Source organism: Clavispora lusitaniae, assembly GCF_014636115.1.
Source record: "Clavispora lusitaniae strain FDAARGOS_655 chromosome Unknown tig00000187_pilon, whole genome shotgun sequence".
Taxonomy (NCBI): Eukaryota; Fungi; Ascomycota; class Pichiomycetes; order Serinales; family Metschnikowiaceae; genus Clavispora; species Clavispora lusitaniae.
The window spans coordinates 493,962-518,811 of record NW_027093980.1 but is presented as its reverse complement, the minus strand read 5'-3'; the positions used below and the strand labels follow the sequence as shown (position 1 = coordinate 518,811).

The 24,850-nt window shown below is 45.1% G+C and overlaps 8 protein-coding genes across 8 annotated transcripts; 4 read left to right on the top strand and 4 right to left on the bottom strand. All coding sequences in view use genetic code 12, as the record gives it.

The window, feature by feature from the left end:
- Positions 1–273: 273 nt before the first annotated feature.
- Positions 274–1,620, bottom strand: CRH11 (transglycosylase; the record flags this gene model as incomplete). Its single annotated transcript, XM_002614919.2, has 1 exon — positions 274–1,620. The coding sequence occupies one exon, from the start codon at positions 1,618–1,620 to the stop codon at positions 274–276; it is 1,347 nt and encodes a 448-aa protein (XP_002614965.2).
- A 1,609-nt stretch (positions 1,621–3,229) lies between these two features.
- Positions 3,230–4,921, top strand: FOB63_004234 (uncharacterized protein; the record flags this gene model as incomplete). Its single annotated transcript, XM_002614920.2, has 1 exon — positions 3,230–4,921. One exon carries the CDS (start codon positions 3,230–3,232, stop codon positions 4,919–4,921), a length of 1,692 nt encoding a protein of 563 aa, XP_002614966.2.
- A 465-nt stretch (positions 4,922–5,386) lies between these two features.
- On the top strand, positions 5,387–6,028 carry FOB63_004233 (uncharacterized protein; the record flags this gene model as incomplete). The annotated part of the gene is made up of 1 exon (XM_002614921.2): positions 5,387–6,028. The coding sequence occupies one exon, from the start codon at positions 5,387–5,389 to the stop codon at positions 6,026–6,028; it is 642 nt and encodes a 213-aa protein (XP_002614967.2).
- A 1,053-nt stretch (positions 6,029–7,081) lies between these two features.
- On the top strand, positions 7,082–8,164 carry FOB63_004232 (uncharacterized protein; the record flags this gene model as incomplete). The annotated part of the gene is made up of 1 exon (XM_002614923.2): positions 7,082–8,164. The coding sequence occupies one exon, from the start codon at positions 7,082–7,084 to the stop codon at positions 8,162–8,164; it is 1,083 nt and encodes a 360-aa protein (XP_002614969.2).
- A 607-nt stretch (positions 8,165–8,771) lies between these two features.
- ABP1 (Abp1p) lies at positions 8,772–10,709 on the bottom strand (the record flags this gene model as incomplete). The annotated part of the gene is made up of 1 exon (XM_002614924.2): positions 8,772–10,709. One exon carries the CDS (start codon positions 10,707–10,709, stop codon positions 8,772–8,774), a length of 1,938 nt encoding a protein of 645 aa, XP_002614970.2.
- A 707-nt stretch (positions 10,710–11,416) lies between these two features.
- Positions 11,417–11,734, bottom strand: FOB63_004230 (uncharacterized protein; the record flags this gene model as incomplete). The annotated part of the gene is made up of 1 exon (XM_002614926.2): positions 11,417–11,734. The coding sequence occupies one exon, from the start codon at positions 11,732–11,734 to the stop codon at positions 11,417–11,419; it is 318 nt and encodes a 105-aa protein (XP_002614972.2).
- A 261-nt stretch (positions 11,735–11,995) lies between these two features.
- Positions 11,996–17,752, top strand: FOB63_004229 (putative ubiquitin-protein ligase; the record flags this gene model as incomplete). Its single annotated transcript, XM_002614927.2, has 1 exon — positions 11,996–17,752. The coding sequence occupies one exon, from the start codon at positions 11,996–11,998 to the stop codon at positions 17,750–17,752; it is 5,757 nt and encodes a 1,918-aa protein (XP_002614973.2).
- Positions 17,753–17,846: 94 nt separating this feature from the next.
- UBR1 (E3 ubiquitin-protein ligase) lies at positions 17,847–23,126 on the bottom strand (the record flags this gene model as incomplete). The annotated part of the gene is made up of 1 exon (XM_002614928.2): positions 17,847–23,126. One exon carries the CDS (start codon positions 23,124–23,126, stop codon positions 17,847–17,849), a length of 5,280 nt encoding a protein of 1,759 aa, XP_002614974.2.
- Between the last annotated feature and the right edge of the window lie 1,724 nt (positions 23,127–24,850).

Here is a 24,850-nt window from a genome sequence, read left to right as displayed (position 1 = left end):
TCTAAAAACTTCCAAGAATAGCACCAGAAGCTTAAAGTGTCCAAAGTTAGTTTAGTCCCTCTCCATATATAAAATGTACCCTCATGAATTTCTGCGCACTTGCTTGGTGAATTTCTGATTTGCCTTGTCCAAACCAAAGTCTTCCACGGATTTCCGTCAACACAACAATACATGACGAATTGCAAACGCAAGTGTGCTTTTAGCACCTGACCTCTACAAAATTCGCTAAAGCCGACAGCAGAAAACTAATAACCTAACCATTATCTATTACCTCTATAACAAGTATCCAAAGAAGGATGCCACGGCCACAATGAGGCTCAAACCTTGGGAGCATGCATTGTTGGAGGATGCGAGAATAGAGCTTGAGCCACTTGGCAGGGCGCTTTTTGTGCTGGTAGTAAAACCAGATTTTGTGGATGCTTCGGCAGAAGGAGAAGCAGAGGTGGCTGATGCAGCCTCAGCAGCCTTTGAAGCGGGACCCTCGGAAGAAGTAGGAGCCGCAGCAGACGACGAAGGTGCCTCGGACTTTTCAGCAGAAGAGGCGGTTTGCAGGGAAGAAGGCTTTTCAGAAGAGGAAGGCTTTTCAGAAGAGGAAGGCTGCTGAGAAGAAGACTCAGACGACGAAGAGGCCGAAGACGAAGATGGCTCCGATGAAGAGGATGAAGAGGCCTCGGAAGAAGAAGAGGCCGAGGATGAAGATGGCGAAGAAGACAATGGCTCAGAGGATGAGGAAGAATCAGACGTCGAAGACGAGGCCGCAGAGTACGAGTTAGACACGGACCCGCCGCTCTGGAGCTTCTCGAAATCTTCCTTTGCCTGGTCCTCGCGGCCCGAGACTTTGCCGTCCTTGGCGTCAATGGAGGTCCAGTCGCCGGACTGGTCGCTGTAGCTATATTCCGAACCGGTCGAATAGTCAGCCACAATGACGGACTTGATGTACATCAGGAATGGCGCCTGCGAGTAGTCTGTGGTGCCGCCGGCCCATTCAATGGTGCCTGGCTCATTCGAAGGGTCTCCTCCGGCCCAGGTGCCGGCCATAATGTACATTGGTGTTTGCGGGAAGCCTTGGCCGTTGTCTGGCTTCAATGTCCGGACAAGATTGCCGTCGAGAGACCATGTGACAGCGTCCTTGGTGTACTCCACAGTGTAGGTGTGGAAATTGTCCAAAGGCGAACTGTCCATGTTGTGGTAGACGCCTCTGTCGTAAGTGGTGGTGCTGCCTTTGGAGAACCAGTTGGACTGGAATTGGTAGGCATCACCGCCAAACAACTCGATGTCGATCTCGTCCAAGTCGTCGCTCTGGAGATAGAAGGACGAGATGATACCCTTGCCCTTGGCGGCCTGCATCACCACCTCGACCTTGCCGAACATGATGTAGAAGTTGGACTTGATGGAAGGGTTGTCAAAGCGCTTGGCGATTTTCAACTCCAAGCCGTTGTCCGAGTACGACAAGCCTTCGCTCTTGACCTCGTCAAAGTACTTTGATTTGGAGGAAAAGTCCTCTTTGAACGACAGCGCCAACGCCTTGTCAGCAGGGCACGACGACGACGTTGTCGGGTTGCACGCGCCCAAGACGCTTGCAGCAAAGAACGCAGCACCAGAAACCACAGCAAATTTCATTGCCGGCCCCAAACAGCCGCCGCTGGCCCTTTTATACTTTTATCCATGGGCATGTGGGCGCGGCGCGGGCCGTTTCTATTTTTGAAGCGCGCGCGCGTTTGGTGACTAGAAGGAGGCGCACTAGTGCCTTCGCTAGTGTGCGCACGAATACGCGAACTGGCTCCAGGTGCCCCAACGGGAAAAAAAACAGAGCCAAAAATAAATACAGAAAATATTATGTGCTGGAGAGAACAAGCAACGTAGAACAGGTGTGTGGGACTGGGTTTTGGCCGTGGACACGGAAATAATATTTCTGCTTTAGGAAGTCTCATTGGGTTTCCAGACAATGGACTATCTGCTGGTTAGTGCGAACCATGTGTTTAGCCAGCCTAATGTCTAAAAGGGGAAGTGCGTTGATCAGATCATCTGGATGCGAACCATCCAGTTTGAATTTTCCATTTGCATCTACAATTACTTGATGTGTTCAAAAATGTACTTGTGATTCTTGGCCGTCCTTCTTGGCTCTTTTCTTTTCTCTTCTTTTCTTTGCTTTTCTTTGTTTGTTTGTTGAGACTGTCAGTGCTCGTAAGCTCAGCCAAATATGACTGGGCCGCACCCCACATGCATCATGTACATTAGGATCAGACTGCACCAAACCGTTTCTGTCTCGAGCCAGCACTCAGCCATATCTATTTTAATCCTGATCCGGATGAATCAGTGGGATCGGCGCATGGAAATTCCGGCCATGAATCCGATGTGTCTGGATCAGGGAGATTTCATTTCTCCTAGCCAGTAGACCACTTTGATTCCTCATGCAAGTCCACGAGACTGCAATCTGATTGACGACTGCCTTTTAGACGACAAGGTTATTACACAGCAGATTACACGGCAAGATTATTACACATCAGATTACACGGCAAGATTAATTGCAGAGCAGATTACACGGCAAGATTAATTACACAGCAGATTACACGAGTCTCAAAAACCGAGCTAAGATACTGTGGCTAAAGTTTCCACATTTGGTACCAAGTACAGTTTCCGCCTAAAGTAGATACACCTGTAATACACACAGCATAGTAGCTATTAGAAAATGCTCAGCCTTTTTCTACGGCCTGAATCAGATCTTACCTAATTTTTTTCGCCATCCCAATCACTTCTTGCATAATTTTCGGCACTTGACTTCTCAGTCCATCATAGTCCAATCCTCAGGATCGAAAGTACACACTAGTTTCACTGTTTTTCGATGGGACAGATGACCTTGAGCATCTACGATTCTTCTAATAGTACTATAAAAATAGGCCTCCAATACAGGATCCACAAGCATGAAAATTATGGCTCCCACTTTGACCGGGATTCCCGAACTCATGTGTGACACCCGTACATCCCAACTATTATTCGCTTCCCTTTGCCACCACAACCGTCTTTGCAAACTGGCACGTCTCTTACATGCGCCCTAAACTGCCCAGCCACACTCACTACAACTCCATAGGCAACGTCTAATCACTTCCCAGCTTAGTCTAGGGGAAAGCACCTGTACATATAACACCCGTACACCACCCCTCGACCTCCATTGCGCGCGGCTAGAAACTAAGTCATACTTTATAGGTATAGAAACTCGAGAAACTCCAGCATGTTGCATTTTCTTCTCAGAACATCGTTGCTTGCTGGAGCCGTCGCCGGCCACCCGATTAGGCGCTTCCCCGACGCTGAGTTTGGCGTTTCAGCGCATTCCGACCGGCCCCGAACCGGCTCTGCCGTTTTTGTCGTTTCCATCGTTCTTCTTTCTGTTCTGGCGTTCGCTGTGCTTGTTGCTGTAACCACTTGCCTTGTGGTGACACGAAGACGGCGGCGCGCGCTTGTTGGTCAGGAAGACGATAATCAAGCGTACCTTGAGCTCAATCTGGAGGAGCAGGAACTCTATTTCCAGTCTAAAGAGTACCTCGAGGCCAACCCCTACTACCGGGGCGAGTTGACGTTGTCACAGAATCTTTCCATCCAGGAAAAGGGCATCCGTGCGTGGGAGTTTGTGAAGGATGCTATGCTCACGTCCAACGATTTGCTTATTGTGAACAAGTTTGAGCTCAATTTTTTCAAGAACTTTGAGTGCTCGACACTGACCAACCTCCCCATCCCAACGGCCAACGACGTGTACTACTTTGAGAGTAAGATCTACTCCTTGCCCGATCCCGACTCGACCTTAATATCTATAGGCATGGGCGTCAAGCCGTATCCGTGGTTCAGATTACCCGGAAGACACATGCATTCCATAAGCTACGACAGCGATGGATACAGACGCCACAATCAGCCCTTTGAGTTTAAAAACGACCCCCCGTTCCCAAAGCTTATTGAAGGTGATGTTGTTGGTATTGGTTACCGAGTAAATTCAGGCACTGTCTTCTTCACTCGCAACGGAAAGAAGTTGAGCGAGCTGAAAATCGGCGGCCACATCAAAAACTTCAAGATCCCACAGCATGGCCAGCTCTACCCCATCATTGGTGCCAACAACCTTTGTTCTGTGCACGTGAACATTGGCCAGCTCGGGTACGTTTTCATTGAGGGAAACGTGAGAAAGTGGCGGTTTGCACCTTTGGAAGGTAACGGCCCAGCGCCTCCTGCCTACCAAAAGTTCAATGCAGACATTTTGCTTGAAAGATCGGAGATTGACGAGGATAACGACTTGGCCGACCGCATAAATGATTTCCCACCTGATTTCTGGGACGTCAACGCAGGAAGGAGCGAAGATCTACTGGAACTGGGCAAATTCAGTTACAATGCCTACAGTGACGCATCTGACGATGAGCGAATCACAATGAATAGCTTGATTCCCCACGAACCTCCAGGGTACGATTCGGACGGTCTAAGTGCAGACTCGGACGAACAAGAGCCACTGCTGCTGCATTCGCGGTTAGAACCGGAAACGGAGGAAAACGTGGCCAACCACGAGAGTGAAGGACCTGAACCAGCAATAGACAGCAGTGCTGAAAGACCCGAGTCCCCGCTTCATGATTTCGCTACGAACCTGCAACGTAAACATCCGGAAGCAGAGAATATGAATACGAACGCCGGGAGCGGAGAAAACCCCGCGATTGATCAGTTAGGGAACCGGACAACGGACCCAGCTTTGGAAGACCAGGCTGTGGAGAACCAGATGAAGGACCCAACCCTGGAGAGCCAGACAAAGGTCCATACAAATGTAGAAGACCGGACAACGGACTCGGAAAACTTCGGAGAGCAAAGTGGCGGTATACGAGACTCGAGTGGAACACACACCGAAAGACAAACGCAAAACCGGGCAGTTGGCAACGATACCCCACAGGAATAGAAGTTCTGGTGTTCAATGCAGTAGCGAAGCCCAGTTCAGCAATGGAGAACCAACTGGTTGTGCATAGGCAAATGTCTTGGTGATTTAAATAGAATGAGCAAATGTGTGGCTGGCCACAAGACAACACTTAATATATCTAGGCGAACGTTTTTGTAACCCAATGTCTGAAAACAGTCGACAATGGAACAATTCAATCTTCAAGACGTGGAAGACGTGATGGAACAGTGGAACTTCTCTGGCTTTTCGTAGAGGACACATGCAGTATACCCCACAGAACCAACAATTAATGTGGGCACACTTGCATATTTGCCCAAGAACGCCGCAGGAAAAACGGCGCTTTTTATACTTTCGTCACAATGTGAGTAATGTGCGGAGAAAAGGCAAAAACGCCGTGTCTGGCACCTGTAGTTATATATCGAGATAAGGCCTGCTGCTATCGCAGGCCAATAAGAACCAAGAATCCCAATGAAGAAATTCACCTGTGTTCCCACTATGGGGGAAGATGTGATTCTTGTAACCAATGGATCGCAGGACCAGATCGAGAGAACCCTTGTGCTTTTGAACGAGCACACGTGCAATCTGATTCCGTTGCATGCTAACATCATAATCTTCAATTCTTTCAAAGACTTTGTGACCCATTTGGATCGCACCAAAGGTGACTCGCCTGTGTCCACCTATCTGGGAATCACGGTGTTTATGTTTTTCAATGGCGTGGAGTTTATCCAGGATGTGCTCTGCGGCGCTATAGACTACGAACACCGTTTACTTGCATCCATGGCTGAAGACGCGGAATCGTTCCACTTGAGTAAGCTTTCCAACTCGTACTTCTACTTTGACGGCTCCATTTCGGTCGATTACGAAAGAGCGTCGCCGGCAAGCTTGCTCCGGGACGGCCATCAGTTTCATGCTTTGATGGCGGTGGCTCACGACATCATGAAGAAGACCAGCTTCATGCTTTCTCGAGTAAGAGGTGTGTTGGTGGACGACATTCGAGCAGACGGAGAACGGGTATATCCGTTGAGCCGTTTTGTCCAGAATTTCCCTAATGTAGACCGGTTGGAGCTTTCTAGTTCGGCGCCGATTTTGATGACAAACATGTTGATGTGAAAACGAATGCATATGAGCTCTTGGGCTCCAAAAGTTAAGTGAATAGATTACGGAATAGGATATTGACGGAATAAAAATTTGACAATGGATTGGAGTAAGAGGTGTTCGATTTACATCAGCTGTAAGGTTTTGCATCAGTGATACTTGGGTATTATAGACCGGCAGCATGATCATCTTTGCATCTATAACTCCTATAAGCGAATCACTCTTGTTTGAGAAGCAAACGTTAACACTTGATTTACTAAGGACGTGTATCTGGAATGATAATCTTCGCTTCTTTCCGTCTTGGTACTTTCTTTTGCAATTTCAGAATGAAAGAAATTGATTACAATATAAGTCAACCAATGGACTTGTACAGACAAGTGCTTACGTATTGTATCGTAAAGATTGAAGCTCCGACTGGTAGAAAAAAATTTCTTAGGGCTGAAAAGACCGATTGGCAAAATGATGACAATTCTTTTTTAGTTGGATTCTTAAGCGATATGCATGATTTTAAAATTTCCCAGAAGCCACATTTATTTTCAAAATGCGTTTTATAGATGATGTAAAAAAAAAAAGTTAAAAACAGATTTTCAGAACAGTGCAACCATCAGGAAAATCTAATAGAAGATCATAATGATGACTAGACAGATATAGCGCATATTATATCAATAACTGCTAACGGTTACGCACCTCTATTAGCAGGATAATACGAGGTTACTTGAGTGGGCGCAAAAATCTTTCCGTTTTCCATAGATTTATGAAAGATGTACGGTACTCAAAAATTAGCGCATGGCTCCATTTGTACACTAATTCATCCCCATCAAAGGAGGTCTTGTTTTAGAGGAGGAATGTTACATTCTCTATGCATTCATCGCACCATTATGCCCGACTGGTGTCACATCCTGTACATTGGCCGTTAGCGGAACACGATACCCGAAGTGTCTTATCTGAAATTCCGCTGCTTACTTATCTTATATAAAGGAACGCCATAAGGTTTAAAAGGCATCGGAACGGCTCATCCACACTTCCATATTCAGCCTTATCTTTACATTTAGTCAAATCTCCATTCCGATGTTGCCCCTTGTGCTAATACTCTTGTCGTTGGGAGTCATCGTCTACTACATAGTGACGCTTCCCAAGAAAACGACCAAAAAAGCCGAAACGTGGGTTCCACCTCCGATAAAACCAGTTGATGCAAACTTCAAATTGAGTGAGGCCAAGCCAATTGAGTGGCTTCCCTTTGTGGGGAAAACAAATTTCAAGCCTTCGATGGGAGTGAAGAATATATCTGCCAAGAGAGAGGATCTTATATTGGTGGAAAGTACTCATCTCGAAGGAACCAAGTTCCGAAAGGAAAAGATCGAGTCTCACGGCAAGTATACCGTCTTTAGCAACAAGAACGCAAGAACAACGGCTGCTGTATACGAGTTTTACCAAACGGTTTTGGATTTCCTCCACGACAGGTATCCCATGCTTTTTGACATTGACAAAGAGAAGAATATTTTTGTCAACAAGATCAGCAACGAGGTGCTCTCATACAATCCAGAGGGCATTGACCCAGAGGAAGTGATGAGAATGCTAGGTGGAACCATTGAAGAAGATGTGATTTTGATGCTTAAAGACAACCCCACCAACAAAGATGAAGAGTATGTTGTGCGGGCATCCATAACCGGAACGCCAGCCGGGTTCGACCCATCACATAACTTTGACAAGCCCGTTTCTTTCATCCACAAGCCAGTGCCCCAGTACAAGGATAAGTTGAGGTCGCCCATGGAGCGGTTTTTCAACAAGTTGGAGCCTAAAGATTTGTGGGTTCGCGGGAACTGGCTGATCCAGACCAATAACATTTTGTTCAAGTTGGAGGACCACCACGGTAGAGAGGGTGACGTTTTGAGACCATTGAGGATGGACGAGATCGACTTTGAAAACTCATGTTTTGTCAGATCCGAAAGACAAGTCCTCACCCGTCTTCCTAAATCCAGAGCAGTTATTATGTTAGTAAGAACGTACTTGACCCCAGTGAAGGACGTTAAGGCAAGAGGGTTGGGCGAGACTTTAGCACATGCCATCGAATCGTTACCTGACGATCTTGCGTTTTACAAAAGAAGAGAAGTTTGGGGAGATGCAGTGAAGGAATACTTGAGACAGCCATAGAGGATACTAGAGATTACTACAAAGACAGAATGCAAAGGAAACCATTCAAAGTACGAAACAAAGCCTATAATGGACAGACTGGATACTGTTTGGCTTGGATTTCTCAAAGAATAAAAGACAAGACTTTTCGATAAAGTGATTCCATTTTTCCGTTGGCCGATAGATCGTCAAGATTTGATATGATAGAAGATTGATCAATCAGCTTATATCAGATGAATGTCCTATTAATACAGAAAGGCACACTGATTATAGAATACTAGGATAGATAATTAGCAAGATTATAGAATGCTAGGATAGATAATTAGGTCGTTACATTGCTCAACTCGGACAAATTGTCCATAAGTTAAAGTAAAGAATTTGTAGATTGTGACACTGTTAGTGAGTATCAAGGTGAGACTAGTAAACCAACACTATATCTTCTGTTGTATTGGACTTTCCTTTCGTTACCCTTCATGCTCTTCATCTTATGCTTTTCACAGCTATTTTTTTCTTCCTCGCCTATCTTTCTTCTTCCTCACCTATCTTTCTTCAGTGCTCCAGTCTACAGTATTTCTGCAATCATGTAGTCGTTTTTTTATGAGCTTTTGCTCTGCTGCTTGTCTATACTTCACTGCAACTTGACATAGTTGGCAGGGAACAAACCAACTTCGCCCGTTTTTGAGTTCTTTCCGGACCACCAGTCCTCATCCACAAACTCGATTTCCACAATCAAATCGCCTTCAGCAAACGAGATTTCGTTGTCCTCGTCCTTTTCGTAGTCATACTCGGCAACTGCACTGTTACCACCAGTAGCTGGGGTCTCCTCTTCTGCAGCTTCTTCCTTTGGAGAAGCTTCTGGGGCCTCATCCGCTTCTTCATCGTCCTCCTTGATCAGAACGTATGAGCCTGGGAACAAACCAACTTCACCTGTCTTGACATGTTTTCCAGACCACCATTCCTCATCAACGAACTCAATTTCGACAATCAAATCGCCCTCGGCAAAACCAATCTCGTTATCTTCGTCCTTCTCATAGTCATATTGAGCTACAGCCTTAACACCAGCCTTTGGCTCTTCTTTTGGCTCTTCATGTGTTCTAGAAGGCAAAGAGGGAGCTGGTTCTTCTTTTCTAGAGGGCAAAGATGGAGCCGGCTCTTCTGATCTGCCAGGCAAAGGAGGGAGACCTCTTGCAGGCAACGAAGGAGTTGGGGTATCTTCTTCCTCTTCTTCCTCTTCCTCCTCTTCCTTTACTGCCGGAGCTGGAGGGAGGTTTCTCTTAGGAGGAGCAGCGAAGCTGTTAATTGGCTTAATGACGGAAGGTAAAGACTGTTGTGGCTTTTCTTCTTCTTCTTCTTCATGCTCTGGTTCCTCTTCTGGCTCCTCATGTTCTGGCTCCTGTTCAGGTTCTTCAGGCTCTTGCTCGACCGACAAGGATGCAGTCTTTTCTGCCAAATCCTCGTCCGCAGACACATCCTTGTACTTTCCTCTCTTTTCGGCCCACAATTGAGCAGGGGTTTTGCCGTTTTCGGAACCAAAGTTTCTCGAGATTCCACCTGCCGGCTTTTCTTTCTTCACTGGAGCGCCAAACGTAGGCTTGGCGCCGAAGCTAGGTCCCGAGGAAACTGCAGGCTTGAAGCGAGAAGCCACAGAATTGCTGATTTTTGGTTTGGGCAAAGATGTAAGTCTACCATCGTTAGACTCGTAGGCCTTCATTCTGTCCTTCAATGGCGCAGGCTCGTCTTTCTCTTCGGAAGCCGCAGTGTTGCTCAAAGAAGGCTTTGGTGTCGAGGAAATGGTGTCAGACTTTTGCTTTCTCAAGGAGTCAATGTCCACCTTTGTTGGCTTGTATGCTGAAGGAACGGACTCCAACGGCTGGCGCTCAAAGTCACGTTCTTCGATTTCCTTCTCTCCGCCCCACTCGTCGTCGTTGTCCGAGGATTTGGCAACCGTCTTTGTGGAAAAAGACGCTGGCTTTGGAATCACCGGTTTCGGAGTTACCGGAGCAATTGGCTTTCCGGTAGTTTTGGGCACGAAGCTAGCAGGCTTCTTAGCCGCCACAGGAGCCGGCTTGGCCGCAGGGGCCGGCTTCACAGCCGCAGGAGCAGGCTTGGGCGTCGACTTCTGTGTCTTGCCCAAGGTTTGCGCAGAGTAGTTTGCACCGGCTGCAGCAGCAACACGCGCAACGAATTCATCTACATCCAAGTCGTCTTGGTCTCTGGCGGTGATTTGCACGTGGTAACCGCTCAAAACCCGAGACACGTCGGCGAAATTGGACGCAAAAGACATTCTCAACTTGACCGGCGCATTGTCTGGGCACCATCCGAGCAACAAGTTCTTGAAAACGTCAGAGCCAGGCACGGAGACACGGGCCAAGCCGAATTGGACGTGGCCGTCGGTGAATTCTTCGACGAATTCAGACAAATCGCCCGATCCCGAAGCTGTGGCGTCAAGAACACCGTTTTTGTCGACGGAAAAAACGGCATACGTGGTGGAACCATCGCCGCGGACCACCTTGTTGTACAGGTCCTGGATGTGTTTGGAATTGGTGGACAAATCAATTTTCTCCATGTTTGGGAATGGGAAGAATAGGGTTTAAAGTGGATATGATCAATTGGGGCGGAGGTAGCGGCATGTGTGCAGGAGGAAAACACTAAGTATAGATTGGGGCAAGATAATCGGGCAAGAAAATCGGGGTTAATGAAAGGAAAGGAACTGAAGGAGAATGCAAAGAGAGAAGGAGATTGCGGAAGGGGAGAGCTTAAATAGTCGGGAAGAGGCGAGTCATCGTTTGATGAAGATGCTCATTTTATATTTGGGTGGTCTAAGCTGGATATATATACACGCCTGCAAAGAGGCATATTTCAGAAACCTCAGGTTTGACGTCGTCGATGTAGACTTTGAGAGAATTGAAGTGGCCAATGCCATAATGAGTGCCTGTAGAAGATTCGCCGAGGCGAGAACAACCGATAAAGCAAGAGTGGAAGTTTACCAAGTCAAGCCAACGGCACCGACAATTGACGACACCAGCAGTTGCCGATCAATTGGCAATATCCGGCCAATTGACGCCCTATCAATTGGCACCAGGACGTACAGAGCGGTATCAAAAGATACTACCACCCAACATAAAAGATCAGATATGCAACGTTGGACATGCACCTAACGAACCACATCTCAGATTTGAAAACCACATCTCAGATTTGAAAACCACATCTCAGATTTGAAAACCACATCTCAGATTTGACAAACACATCTCAGATTTGACAGATCGTAACTGCCTAGTTCACTAGCGCATATGTCAAACACCACAGCATCACATAGCCCGACAACGCCGGAAACAAGCCGTCGAGAAATATCTGGCGCGACGGGCTCTCAAAGTACTTGTCGGCCTCGCCCTTGCAACACTCAAGGTAGAAGGCGAGATTTGAAAGGGAAAAGGCCACCAAAAAGAACAAAAACCCATAGACCGACTCCAAGTTCAAAATCCCCGCGCTCACACCTAGGGCGAGCGACATCACGTCCTGCACACGCTGTAGCTTCTGCTTGTTCACAGCAATGTTCGGCTCAAAGTAGATTGTGTTTCCAGATTCGGGCATTTTCCGTGTGTACAAGTATGCTCAGCTTTCAACAAAAGTCTAGTGACAGATGGGAAAAGGGCAAAGGCGCGAGGCCGCGCGATTGCCCTGGCCCTGTGTGCAGTACCGAATAATAGTGGCGTTGGTATGCGATTCGACTCCAACGGCAAAATCATATATAATAGAGGGCCAGCCAGACAATTGCCGCTTTCAGGTTCCACTTGATTTCGTTTCCTTTCGTCTTTCACGTTTTTGTGTCTTCTGCTTTTCCCCCGTGCGGCCATGAGCGAACCCCACATTCGGAATCTCAAGCGTTTCTTGATCGATCTACCTTCAGGTCTGAACTACCAGCTCACAGACTGGGCGAAAAAAGAAATCCGCAAGGCGCTTTTCCTTTCTGTGTCGCAGAGCGGCGTGTTCATGGACAGGTTTTTCCCCAAGTTGTTCTCGGAAAACCACGATTCCGACTCGGTCTTGTGGCTTTTGGAAGATGAGTTTCTGTGGCTGCTAGACAACTACTACTCGAAAATCTCCAAGGGCAGAAACCCGAATCAGAGCGTCCACACCAACCATACCCATCACCCGCAGCTGCCGTGCTCGCGGATTTTCCGCAGAGGCGAGCCTATCTACAAGTGTCTAACTTGCGGCTTTGACGAAACTTGTGCCTTGTGTTCTCACTGCTACGACCCAAAGTCCCACGACGGCCATGCGGTGCACATTGCCATCTGCCAGAGAGAAAACGGTGGCGTTTGTGACTGTGGCGATCCAGAGGCGTGGGTGCAAGAATTCCAGTGTCTACATGCAAACGACGAAGACGCCGATCTTCTGGGCCAGTCGCTTCCTCAGGAGCTCTGCAACTCCTTCTACCGCACCATGGAGGTCATCTTGGATTACATTATCGACGTCATGTGCCAGAGCGACTTGCAGTTCTACTCGCCTTGGGACGTGGCCATGTATCCCGAAAAATACTCCAACAACTGCTCGCTCGACCCGAGAAAATACGGCTACGAAGATGTGGACGACTCCAACTACGACATGCCCAGCGACAAGTACAGCTTGATTGCTTACAACGACCAAGTTCGACATTTCCGAGACGCAGTCCAGAGAATTCACTTGGCGAGCAAAAAAGTGCCTGAGTTTGCCACCATGGTGGCTGAACGGCTCCAGAACCATGGCAGGGCCACGGTGATCCGTTCACGCGACGTCAACCTTCTTTTTGAACGCCAGAAAATCCTCAGTGCAACAGGTCTCTCGTCTTGCATTAGAAACGCTAGAGATGAGTTTCGTGAGGCCATGTGCCACGAGATTATTCTCTGGATGGGCAGCATAACTGAATGCGAGTTTTTCAAAGCCAACCAGACGGTCAAAGATCTATTTTGCAAGGCCTTCTGTTCTCCGTGGAACAAGGGCCTTCTTACATCGGTCTCAAATAACCATAGCGAAGACTCCCAGGGAAAACTAGATAGCTCTTTCTTCATTTCCAAAATTGAGTACCCAAACGCACAGGAAGAGAAGTCCCACTGGTCTTTCAAGCCTTCTCCTTGGAAACTCCCGCCGCATTTATGCAATGAATGCGAGTACAACTTGGTGGCTGACTCTAATACTGAAAACGGAGAAACACTCTCCAGTAACGACGAAGCCTCTAACGCATTGATGACGGCCAATGGAACGAGCGACAGACTAGAGGTTTCCACATTGGAGAAAAACTCTGCATTGGATAAGGGCCACTTCGGGTCCAGATTTCAGTACATGATTTATTTGGATGTGCGGTTTTGGAAATCTATACGTGTATTCCTTCACGACCTTTACTCGACCTCGCTCATTACCAATCTCACTTACAAATCTATCATGAACTGCCAGTATGTTGACATATACCCAAATATCGCAGACATGTTTCTCACACTTGATGGCGAACCCGAACTTAATATCATGTCTACGCTTTCGACACAACTTTTCACATGCCCATCTAATTCAACAGCCATTATAGCACATGGCGATGTCTCGAGGTTCTTTGCATCTATCCACAGCTTTTTGCGTACAGGCCTGATCAAGGGCACCGATACTAGTACAGAAACAAACACCATCCTTATGTCAAGTTTAAAAAATCGGAGGTGGGGTCAAATCTTCTTCGATTTAGGCTACGTCTTGAGTCATGGCAAAGCCCATGACATTTTCCTGAGTGGGAATATAATACCCATGGCGTGCGACATTCTTTCATCTTTCCAAGGAAGGCCAGTGATGAAACGAGAAAAGGAGAGCCATGTCGAGTATGAAAGCTCCGACTATACCGCATTTTTCCACGCCATTCTGGTGATTTATCAATATGCGGAATACATTGCTCAATGTATCACGCATCTTGATCCCGAAGCTAAACGGTGTATCTCGCACAATTCTATTTCTAATATCGTGGAGTACTTATTGCGCTTGGAAAGTATGAGCCAAGATGGTGCATTGACAGACTATAATGAAGTCGATTATGGACAGAAAGAAGAGGCAGGAGAAGAAAGGAAAGTAAGTTTTCTCCATCCTATTCATTCATTCTTATCGTGGTTGATTGAATTTGCGAAGTTGGATTCTGTTGAAGACCTACTAGGCATTTTCAGTTCAGCACTTGAATCATCATCGTATGGTGCTGATTTGAAACAATGTATCATTACAATTTTCCAGTATCCTATAAGAACGATTGTTTTGTCGTCGCAAATAAAGTCTGGATTTTGGGTCAGAAACGGTTTCAGTGTGAGAAGTCAATTGCAACTTTATAAGCACACCGGATTACGTGAACAAGGTTATATGAGAGATATGTTTTTGATTCAAGTGTTTTTAGCTTGTTCAGAACCGGATGTTATCAGTGAAATCTTCTTGAAGGAATGGCTTATGCTCGATGGATGGACAAACAGCAAGGATTCCTTTGATGTGCCTTACGATCCTAATATTTTGCCCTATATTGTGGAAGAATGTCTTAACTTCTTCATGTACTTGCTAACTGATGACCTTTACTTGAAAGGGTTGTCTAGTGAAGAAACTTCATACCTTAAACTTAAGGACGAAATCATACACAATATGTGCTTTGGTCCAATGAGCTTTTCTAGATTGTGTTCGCAAATTCCAGAGCACATTTGCTCTGAAAAGAGATTCGACATGATTTTGGAAGAAGTGACCGTATTCAAAAAACAGAGAACGTCGAAAGATACAGGATCTTATGCTTTAAAGGAACAATATCTCGACCAAGTGAACCCTTATTACTATAATTATTCAGCAAACAAGAAAGATGATGCCATCAAGTTTGTCAAGGAGAGAATTCATAAAGCTACAAACAAAAGCTTTGAAGAGATTACTGTGAGTCCTAAATGCGTGAATGGCGAGGAGCTTGGTATTTTTCGATTTATTGGCGACTTTACTACATCGCCTCTATTCATTGACTTTCTCATGAAAACTTTAAGTTATATCTTCAAAGAAGGAGTTCATAAGATGGAAGGCCTTTTGGAAACTACCCTTCACTTGATTCATGTCTGCTCCATGGAATGTACTCTCAACGTTGAAAAGAGGGGATCGTTTTTTGAAAAAATCTGTCAAACCTCGGCTGTCTTTGAAACCTCTTTAGCTGCTCAGCTCTATCGAATCTTGTGTGAGGAGGATTTCAAGGATCATCATGCCAAGGTTAGGGAGATATTCAAGGCATTGGACAGAAAGCATTATAACGTCATTGGAACGTTAGAGCAACATTGCAGCGACTTCAATGCGAAAAAACTTAAGCTAGTTGTTGAGGAAACTACTTGTGAAAGCGAAAGTCAGAGAAGGAAACGCATCGGTAAAGAAAGGCAAGCCAAGCTAATGGCAAAGTTCAAGAAGCAACAGTCGCTGTTCATAAAGAAGAATAATTTTAGCACGGACTGCAGCGACACAGAGATGGAAGATTTGGAAGAGGAAGGATGGAAGTTCCCAGAAGCGCATTGCATCTTATGCCAGGATACGGCGCAAGATGCTGGACCGTTCGGAATCATTTCATACATCTCCAAATCCTCCGAGTTCAGAGAAGTACCATTCGACGATAAGTATTGGTTTCTTAAATCTTTTTCAGACAGGTCGAACCTTAATGAGAGCGATGAAGATGCCACAATCCCTGAGCATTTTTCTGACAATTGGAAAAACTACATGAAAAAGATTGATGATGATTTCGTTATTGGTCCAGGATTCTCAAATCAGAGACACGTCAACAGCAAACTAGTTTCGCTGACATGCGGCCATGGCATGCATTTTAATTGCTACATGCAATTTTTATCCAGCAATAAGGCACGGCTGAGTCAGATCACCAGAAATACTCCCGATAGCGCTGAACATCGCGAATTTTTGTGCCCTCTTTGCAAAGCCATCAACAATATGTTTATTCCAATATTGTGGACGTCCAACAATAGGTCTTTGAAACAATTCCTCCAACCGGTGCCAGAAGCCAACCTGTTTGATCATTTTGATGAACTGGTTATCCACAAAGAAGTATGGTTTAATGATTTCTGCAGGGCCACGTCGCTGGATCTCGAGCGCTTCTCTATATTGGCACCTACGGCCAAAGACATGATTGGTAACAATTCGGATACGCTGATTTCACCCAATCAACAACAGTTTCGAATGCTTCTCTCGAACATGTTTCAAATCTTGTCCTTGCTTACATTCCCTCAAATTTTCAAAGCCGACTCACCAAATGTTTTGGTCAATAGTTTAAAGTCGACTGAAATTGCCTTAAGAGGAGTTAGCTCGTCTTCAAAATTGCTTGTGCATCAGATTTCGAACAATTCATTGATAAACTTGCGCGCTTTGAACGAATTTCGAATCACAAGTTTACTCATGAAAATATCCAATTGGATTCAGCTACCCTCAAGCAAACCTGACGCTCATGTGAAGATCTTGGCCAACATTTTGACCCTTTCTTCAAACAACTTTAATTCCTCAATCATATATTCAGATTTCTTCGAGTTGTTAGTGAACGTGTTCCCATTACCCTCTACTGGTTTCTCATTCAACTCAATTCTCCGCACATGTTACTGTGGTCATTTGATCCAGTCTTTGCACTTAATTGCGTCACAGATCCTTTCACATGATTTTTATGCCAATGATGGGTACAATATTCTTGATGTACCATATTCAGAAATGATCACTTCTGAGGATGCCAACAGAGCAGCATCATTATTCAAGCAATTGAGGGTTTTCACCTCTGATTTGAATCTACATGAGCACATCGTCAACCATCCTAAGTTTGGATATGTTATTTACTCGATGTTGCTCAAGTCGCTTACGCCATTTCTTCGACAGGCGGCAGTTTATGCCTACGTTTGTTGCAGCAATACAGAGAATGTTAATTTTGATGATATTGAGGAGCTGGTATTTGAAGCAGACAAACTTTGCAGGTTTTTGAACATTGCCAGCTTCAGTGAAACACTTTCAAAAATGGCCGCAAACGACGAAGATGGAGAACTTTCATTTGAAGCGAAAAGGTTCCGGTCATTTGTTTCGTATTTGAAGAGATCAAATGGAAAGGGAACTTCCGATGACCTTGCAATCAGGAAAACTCTTGATTACCCTGGCGTGGTGCGCTTAGTTAATCTTCCAGAAAGATTGGACTATTTCTTCACCAGATACTACTACCTGGACAAGTACGATAAACCACATTTATCAATTGAAAATCCAGCAGTATGCTTATTTTGCAGTGAAGTTGTTGACGTTCAAAAAAACGCTATTGGGTCCAAGTACGGCCAATGCAGCACGCATTTTTTGAAAGAGTGCTCTAACAGTGTTGGAATTTTCCTTTTGCCCAAAGAAAGAGCCATGTTGTTGCTTCATAAGAACGGTGGTTCATTCCATGATGCACCCTATCTCAACCAGCATGGGGAGGTTGGTGGAGAGAACAAGAAAGGTAAGACGGTTTATTTACTGAAAGAACGGTATGAAGATTTTACAAAGAACGTTTGGTTACAACATAATATTCCTAATTACATTGTCCGAAAACTTGACAGTGTCATCGACGCTGGAGGCTGGGAGACTTTGTGAAATTAATATACTCTGCATTTTTATAATTGTTGTAGAAATTAAGGGTCTTGCTCATACACGGGATGACCAAACATTATATATCCAAATCCTATAATCACCACACATCAAACTCATCTTCAGAGGAGTCGATTTCTTCATTGAAGATTTCCTCCAACTCAACAGGGTCCCTTGGGACTGCTCGGACGCCGAATAGAGACCGAGAGGCAAATCCGTAGAGACCTTGATTGAGCCAAAGTTTGCTGAGATAATTGTATCTGAAACGGTTTAATGTAGCTTTGCCAGGTTGTCTCTCCTTCTTTATTTCTCCATGTATAGTCAAGTACGGAGCCGGGATTTTTATACCAATGCCGTTTGCTCCAATAAATATGAGAATTTCCAAAGTGTTGGAGATGGGCTTGAAGAAGATTGGCATTTCACAACATATTTTGGAGTGCTGGCCAATATCACTAGATTTCTGGTAACTGCCGCATAGTAAGCAAATTGCGTTGCACTTTTGGTCGATAATAGCGGTATTTCTGTCTGTCACGCAATCTTGATAATCATCTGGCAAATCAATCAAACGGATAACGCCCGGATACTCGAGTGGAACAAGTGCTTTGTCTGGATGATAGTAAATGTCAGCGAACTCTCTATAATAAGAGCCTTCGAATGGGTGGATCTCTTGATCTTTATACATACAAGCTAAGATATCTTCGATTTTGGGAAGATTCAACGCTTTGCACAACGCATCTGGCGAGTCTGGATACTCTTGATTTTCGATCTCCTCCTTAAGTTTGGCAAACTTGTCAATCGATTGGAATGTGCTCAGGTCGACTTGTTCACTCGTGAGAATGTCTGTGAAAATAGCACATTGTCTCAAAAAAGGCAAAACACTCCTTTCCATACCAAAGAAGGCTGCTCTGGACTCAATAGTTTCTTCTTCCTCCTCATCTAGGTCGCTGTACGCTTTAGACCTGTATTTGTTCAAATTTTCCTTCACCCAGTGTAGTTGGTTTTCCGTAGCTTGTTTGTATGGCATGACATTCCACGGTTCTTTTATGATATATTCTGCATCAAGAGTAAGGAAGTTGGTAGCCACTAATTTAGCAAAGCCCATTCTCATCAACGAATGCCACGAGTAATCTGTTTGGAAAAAGAGAGCGACAATTTCATTGAAGACACTGTCCATGTTTTCGTAAACTGTACGTGGCAACTTCAGGTCAAAATTGGGACCGGAAAAAGATGACTTATACTTTGCAAATGAAAGAGCACTAAATTGAGCCATTGATCGGATAAGCATCTTTGCAGAGTTAGGGATTTGCTCCAAAAAGTTGGAAAATGCCTTATTCCCTTCCAAACGTGTTGTCATCTCTTGCGATCTCACCGTGTTGGCCAAGAGTGTCGTGAACTCGATCACCCTTTCGTATTCGTGGTGAGTGAAAGCTTGAACTTTACCAATCGTTAAAATTTCGCCCCAAGGAATAACGTCATCGATGCTCTTCTTTAACTCGCCTTTCTCATCCAAATACTCATCGGACAACATCGTTTTAATAAGAGTTTGCGCCTTAAATTCCCCAATTTCCAGGAGAAGCTCTTTGTAGGGTACCCATTGCATCTCGCCATCAAGTGATTCTGCGCCAACAAATGGCTTGGAGTCGATTAGGAATCTAGGAATAAAGTTGTCATGAGCTGCATGACACAATGGACATGGGAATTGGTCATGGTGACGCCGAGCCTCCTCAAAACATGCATAATGCATTCCATGGGTACAACTGAATGCAACAGAACCGTCGAGCTTAACCCTATCCTCTCTCATGAAACTATATGGATATCCGATAGGATAGACATTATCACCCTCAGGTTTCAAAACGAAATCCCAATCTTGGAATGCGTGTTTTGCAAATTTGTGTTCCGGACGTAATTTCCAAAAGATGGAACTTTTGTTGGCGCAAAGCAAAAGACCAAAGGTATCTTCAGTATTCTCGTCTTCGCCGCAAATGACACACTTCAATGACTCTTTTGACTGCTCGTCCGTCACTTCGCCTTGGTCATCATTTTCTAACTTATTCTGTTCCATAAACTGTTCTCTCTGCTTGGCAAACTTCTTCATAATCCGCGCCTTTCTGCCCTCGGCTTGACGTTTCTTCTTTTCAGCATCGCTTTCGAACAATCCTACTTTACGTTTTTTGTAGGATTGTACGTGTTCCTCTCCAAAGCAATCAATCAAAGACTCAAGAATACGATTATCTTTAGAAACGAACAGATCAAGCAAGAAATCGGCCTTCAGAACAATGTGAGACGCCATCGTTGAATCTGCCACAGTCATTAATAAATCGCTAATGGGGATAGTGATGAAACTTTCCAATAAATGGTTTTGGCCATTTATTTGCTCATCATCGATTATAACAGCGTGGATCAAATGCAAAATGTATGGCAAAAATTGCTCGTCCTTAGCATCTAAAGAATACTGCAATAGTTTGTAAATCAATTTGGCAAACTCTGTCGTTCGAGTAAACTCACCAATTTTCTTATTGACAAATGACGACTCAGCATAGTACAAATCAGGTTTCAAAATCACCTTCTTCTCATCAATTTTCTTTGCCTTGGCAATGTTTGAGATCAAAGATTCCATGATAGTTTCGGACTTGCTAGCGTCGAGATGCAAATTAACAGGATCGAGGCTGTCGTAAAGCTCTGGCTTCAACCTATACATACCAAAGTCGGTAAGTCCTGTTGGCTCTTGGTAATTTGCGCATTCTAGCAAAAGTTCATCAAAATTATCGACGTCACTCTCAGACGTACTAAGCTCAGTCTTAAGCCTAGAGTATGCCTTTGGGCCCTCGCAAAGCGCGTAACAGATGGCATTTTTCACTCTGTGAGAATTCTTTTTGGTACTGCTGCTGTTGTCGAAGAAAAAACGGTCGGTCAACAACACGTACAAGAAAATCACAAACTGCGAACACATGAATCCGAATCTCTCATCATAAACCGTCTTATCATGGGATACCTCCCCAGCATACCAAGACAACAATTCCCACCTGTCTAAAAAGTTGAAAAGTGTGACTTTCGGATCATCAACCATTATTGCAACCTGATTCAAGTGGAAATCACGATAATATGCCACGTCGTTCATAAAAGAATCTGTGTAATAGATGATTTGTCTGGAAACGGAAATACCGTTTCGGATCCAGAAACCCACTTTCACTTGCGACACTAGTACAATACTGCGCAAGGAGAAGTCTGACACATGCACAAATGGAAACTTGCAGCTTTTGATTTTGTTGTACACCTCCTCAAAATTACTGTTCTGGAGCAAGTACGAGAAAAATGCATTTTCCGGGTTCATGTATGAAACAGGGTCTTTGCTGACACGGAAATCAGCGATGCCAGGAGCTTTCATCCGCAAGTTTCGCTGCGATAAAAACTCAAACGTCAAAAGTGCCGCTTTGGTCACACGGTTCTCTTCGACTCTTTCTGTGGTGCAAATATTACTCACAAGCTGATACAATGGAACTGCTCTTTGTAAAAAGGAGTAGAAAGATTCTAACAGCTCACGTTCCACATGGTCGCCATACTTTCGAACAATCTCCATGGCGCCCTGGAAGTATTTGAGAAAGTTGAGGAATAGCATGAGATTGTCATGCATGAGAAACACGTTCATGATGTCAGTGCAATTGTTTTTGCTCACAATATGGTGGAAGGTGTTGACAGCATCGGATATAACACGCTGGATGGACGATTTTTCCCTCTTACTTCGAATGTCCACTATGATATCGACCAAATTAGGTAGGCCGCTTTCGTTTTTGCGAGCCGAGTGTTCTTCGATCAAGGCCGACAACGGACCAAGGATATTTCCCAATTTGCCAGAGGTGACCACCCACATGTTCGTTTTGGGGCATGTGAACAACTGTGTGGCAATTTCGTTGGTAGATGCAATTTGTTCCTCTCGGTCTGAAAGTGCCAAGACCGTCAACACAATCGGGTAAACGTCAATATACTGTTGGCAAAACGTAGCTTTGTTCTGAGCATCGACAAAAAGCATAGGGAGAATGGATTTGATTAACTTTTTGCGGACATTGGCAACGAGGCGGATCTCAAAGGCTAACAAATACTGGATGCGAGAGCGAGCCAACTGTACCTCGAACGGTGCCCGAAGAATGTTGTGCACAGGCGCCATGATCGACAGCAGCGACACGCCGGGCTTGAGTGTCGTTAGGGCCAAGTTCAAAAGCTCGCCATCGAAAAGCAAGCCGTTTTCGAAGAAATGCTGCTTCACCACGGATTCTGGCGCTGCAATGCGGAAGAACTCTGACGGAATCACCTTGGAAAACTCGAAGCCTGGTTCCAAAAGCACTTTGGGCAAGATGCGCCGACACTCTTCACGGAAACTGTCATTTCCCGAAAAGGCCACCACATCTGCAAGCCAAGACACCATAGCACCCACAATCTGTTCTCGCATATAATCACGGGAAGACATGATAGTGGCGACCAACCCATCAACCTCTGCGCGGCGCTGTGGTTTGAGCAAATCGGCGTAGTTGGGCGCAGACCGGAGAATCGCCCGGCCCTCTGAGTTGACCGTCATAGCAATGGACTTTGCGGTGCGGTCGTCGACGCCCGATGCGGCACGGATGCCTGTTTCCGCCTCGGGGTAATCGTGATTCTCGTCATTCCAGAGAACCAAGTGCCATTCGTCCGAATTGGCATCCACGGCGCCATATGTGGCGGCCGGGAGCGAGCAGAAATCGGAGAGCTGAAGCGATGTCACGTTGATCTCTCCGCGGCTGTTGATGTTGCGATGCACCAAGGGCAACGTGTTGACGGAGAAGTTGGCCACGTCTAGAATGTAGTCCAAGACGACACGGATCGTGCTCTCGATGAGCAGACTAAGCTCCTCCGGGAGCGGCTCTGGCGGCGCCTGCTGGCAGTTGCAATTGAGCGGCCTCACAAACGCAGTCTCGTCACCACAGTCGCACATTCCCGAAGAATCACGGCGAGACGTATACATCATGACCGAGTGGCCCACATGGTCGGCCCGGTTGAAGCAGTGGACACAGATCACGCACGTGTCGTCGTACCCACACTCCTGGCACCGGTAGACCGGCTCGCCAAGCAACAACGGGCGGCCGCATGTCTGGTTCGGTGGATGTGTGTATGCATGTTTGGCCACGTATTTGTAAAACGGCTTGGAGCGGCTCACTTTTGGCTGCCACAGGTAGTTTTTGAGGTGCTCCAACTCCTCTGGCGGGAGACTGGCAAAGAGAAGCGGCGCATACTTTCCTTGGCCAGAAACGGCATAGTAGAGCGCTTTGTAGACGTTGACTTTGACCTTTCCGTGCTCCTTGAAGTCAAGTGCCGCAGGAAGAGACACGAGATAGCGCTTGAGGTCTTCCATTGAAGAGACGGATCAGCAAAAAAAAAAACTGGCCGGTGGAAAGAAGAGTCTAAGCGAGATTTGGCGGTGTCAAGCTGGAAAGCAAGATCTAGATAAGTTTATGGTTGGTGGAGTTGTGTGGATACAGGTTTATCAGCAGACGGGAGAAGAGAAAAAATTGGATTCTCAGTCTCGGAACGTCTTTGGTTTATTGTGGCGGACAGACGACTTTTGTATCTAATCTGACAGAGCTATGTGGGGCATGAGATATTGGGTTGTGCACGACCGGATATAAGAACGTTAGGGTTAGCAGAACGGCGATGAAGCTGGCCCGTAAGACATGGAGGTAGGCAGAATGGCTTTTTATTTCTCCGTTCTTGCTTTTATTTGATTTTTTACTTTCCTTTGTTTCCTTGTTCACTTCAATGTTGCTGCTTAGATATGCAGTGCTACAAGCTTGGCCAAATACTCCAGCTCTTGTAAAATAGTGAAAGAGATTTCTTGCTGGAGATACTGGCGTTTACAGAAGAATTTCGCTCTGGGAGCAGATCTGAAGTGTATGCAAATCAGTTTATTTTTTGAGTTACAACATTGGATGATTATGCAATATAAATTGAGTTATGAGGTAGAAAAATAGATTGAATACTCTGCGATATTGATTCTGCAACCACATTAGCAGTATACTTGGTATGTACTGTAGTAGAAATAGTATCTGCTTTCTCATTTTGAAAATTTTCAAAGTTTGGCTAAAGATCATACTTCAAGCGTCTATTGCATAAACGTCTTGCCATTTGTGGAATCCACCAAGTAGATTGAGCTATATTTATTGTCAAACACTTTCCAAATAAAAAATCAGCAACGGCTTCCAGCTCTAGCAGTAATAAGAAATATCTAGGCCATACTTTCGCTTGAGAATCAGGTTTCATTTGCGTTTAAACACCACCTTAGGTTTAAAATGGGGGGAGGTTAACATTGAAGGACAATTGAGTAAATGACCACACTTTTGAGACCTACAAGTGCAATCTGTGAAGACATCAACGAAATCTGATAGGCTACGGACATCAAGTTACCTGTGCCTCTATGACCATTGTTGCAGTAACGATATAGCATTATTCTACGTTCGAGAACGTCTTTTACTTTGGATTTTCTTCCCAAAGAAAGGCAAGTACAATTGTGGGTGATGCGAATGTTCTAAGATCTATGTTCTAGGCTTTGTAACATAAGCAATCATTTGAATTACTTACAAATAGGAATCTCCAGAGTGGCCCATCTTACTACAAGTCCAATTCTCGTAATTTCTTTTCATTGATGCTCAACATTCTTATGGTTACCAAGTCTTATGCGCACTATCTTGTCATATTCTCGAACCATGCGTTTTCATTGAGTTAAGACTAGAGAACAGGAGGTATCAAAAAAAAAAAAAAAAAATAAATATATAAATAAATAAATAAAAAACCAAAAGATGCTAACGTGACTTGAATGTTCTGATGTCATTCCCACTTTTTTTACATTGACATCTGGTACTTTCCACTGTCGCATTTTGCACCTAAAACGACACAAAAGCAATATCCACATTTCTTCCCCAAAAGCTCAAAAATTTCCCCGGTAAACCCAATCCTCTTCTCGTCTTGACCCCTTTTATCTTCTTTTTCTTTCCCCCTTCCCATCCCATTTGTTCTGCCAGACCATGATGCGGAGGTACGGATGTGACTCCCCAGTATATGAAAAACTTTTGATCTCTACAA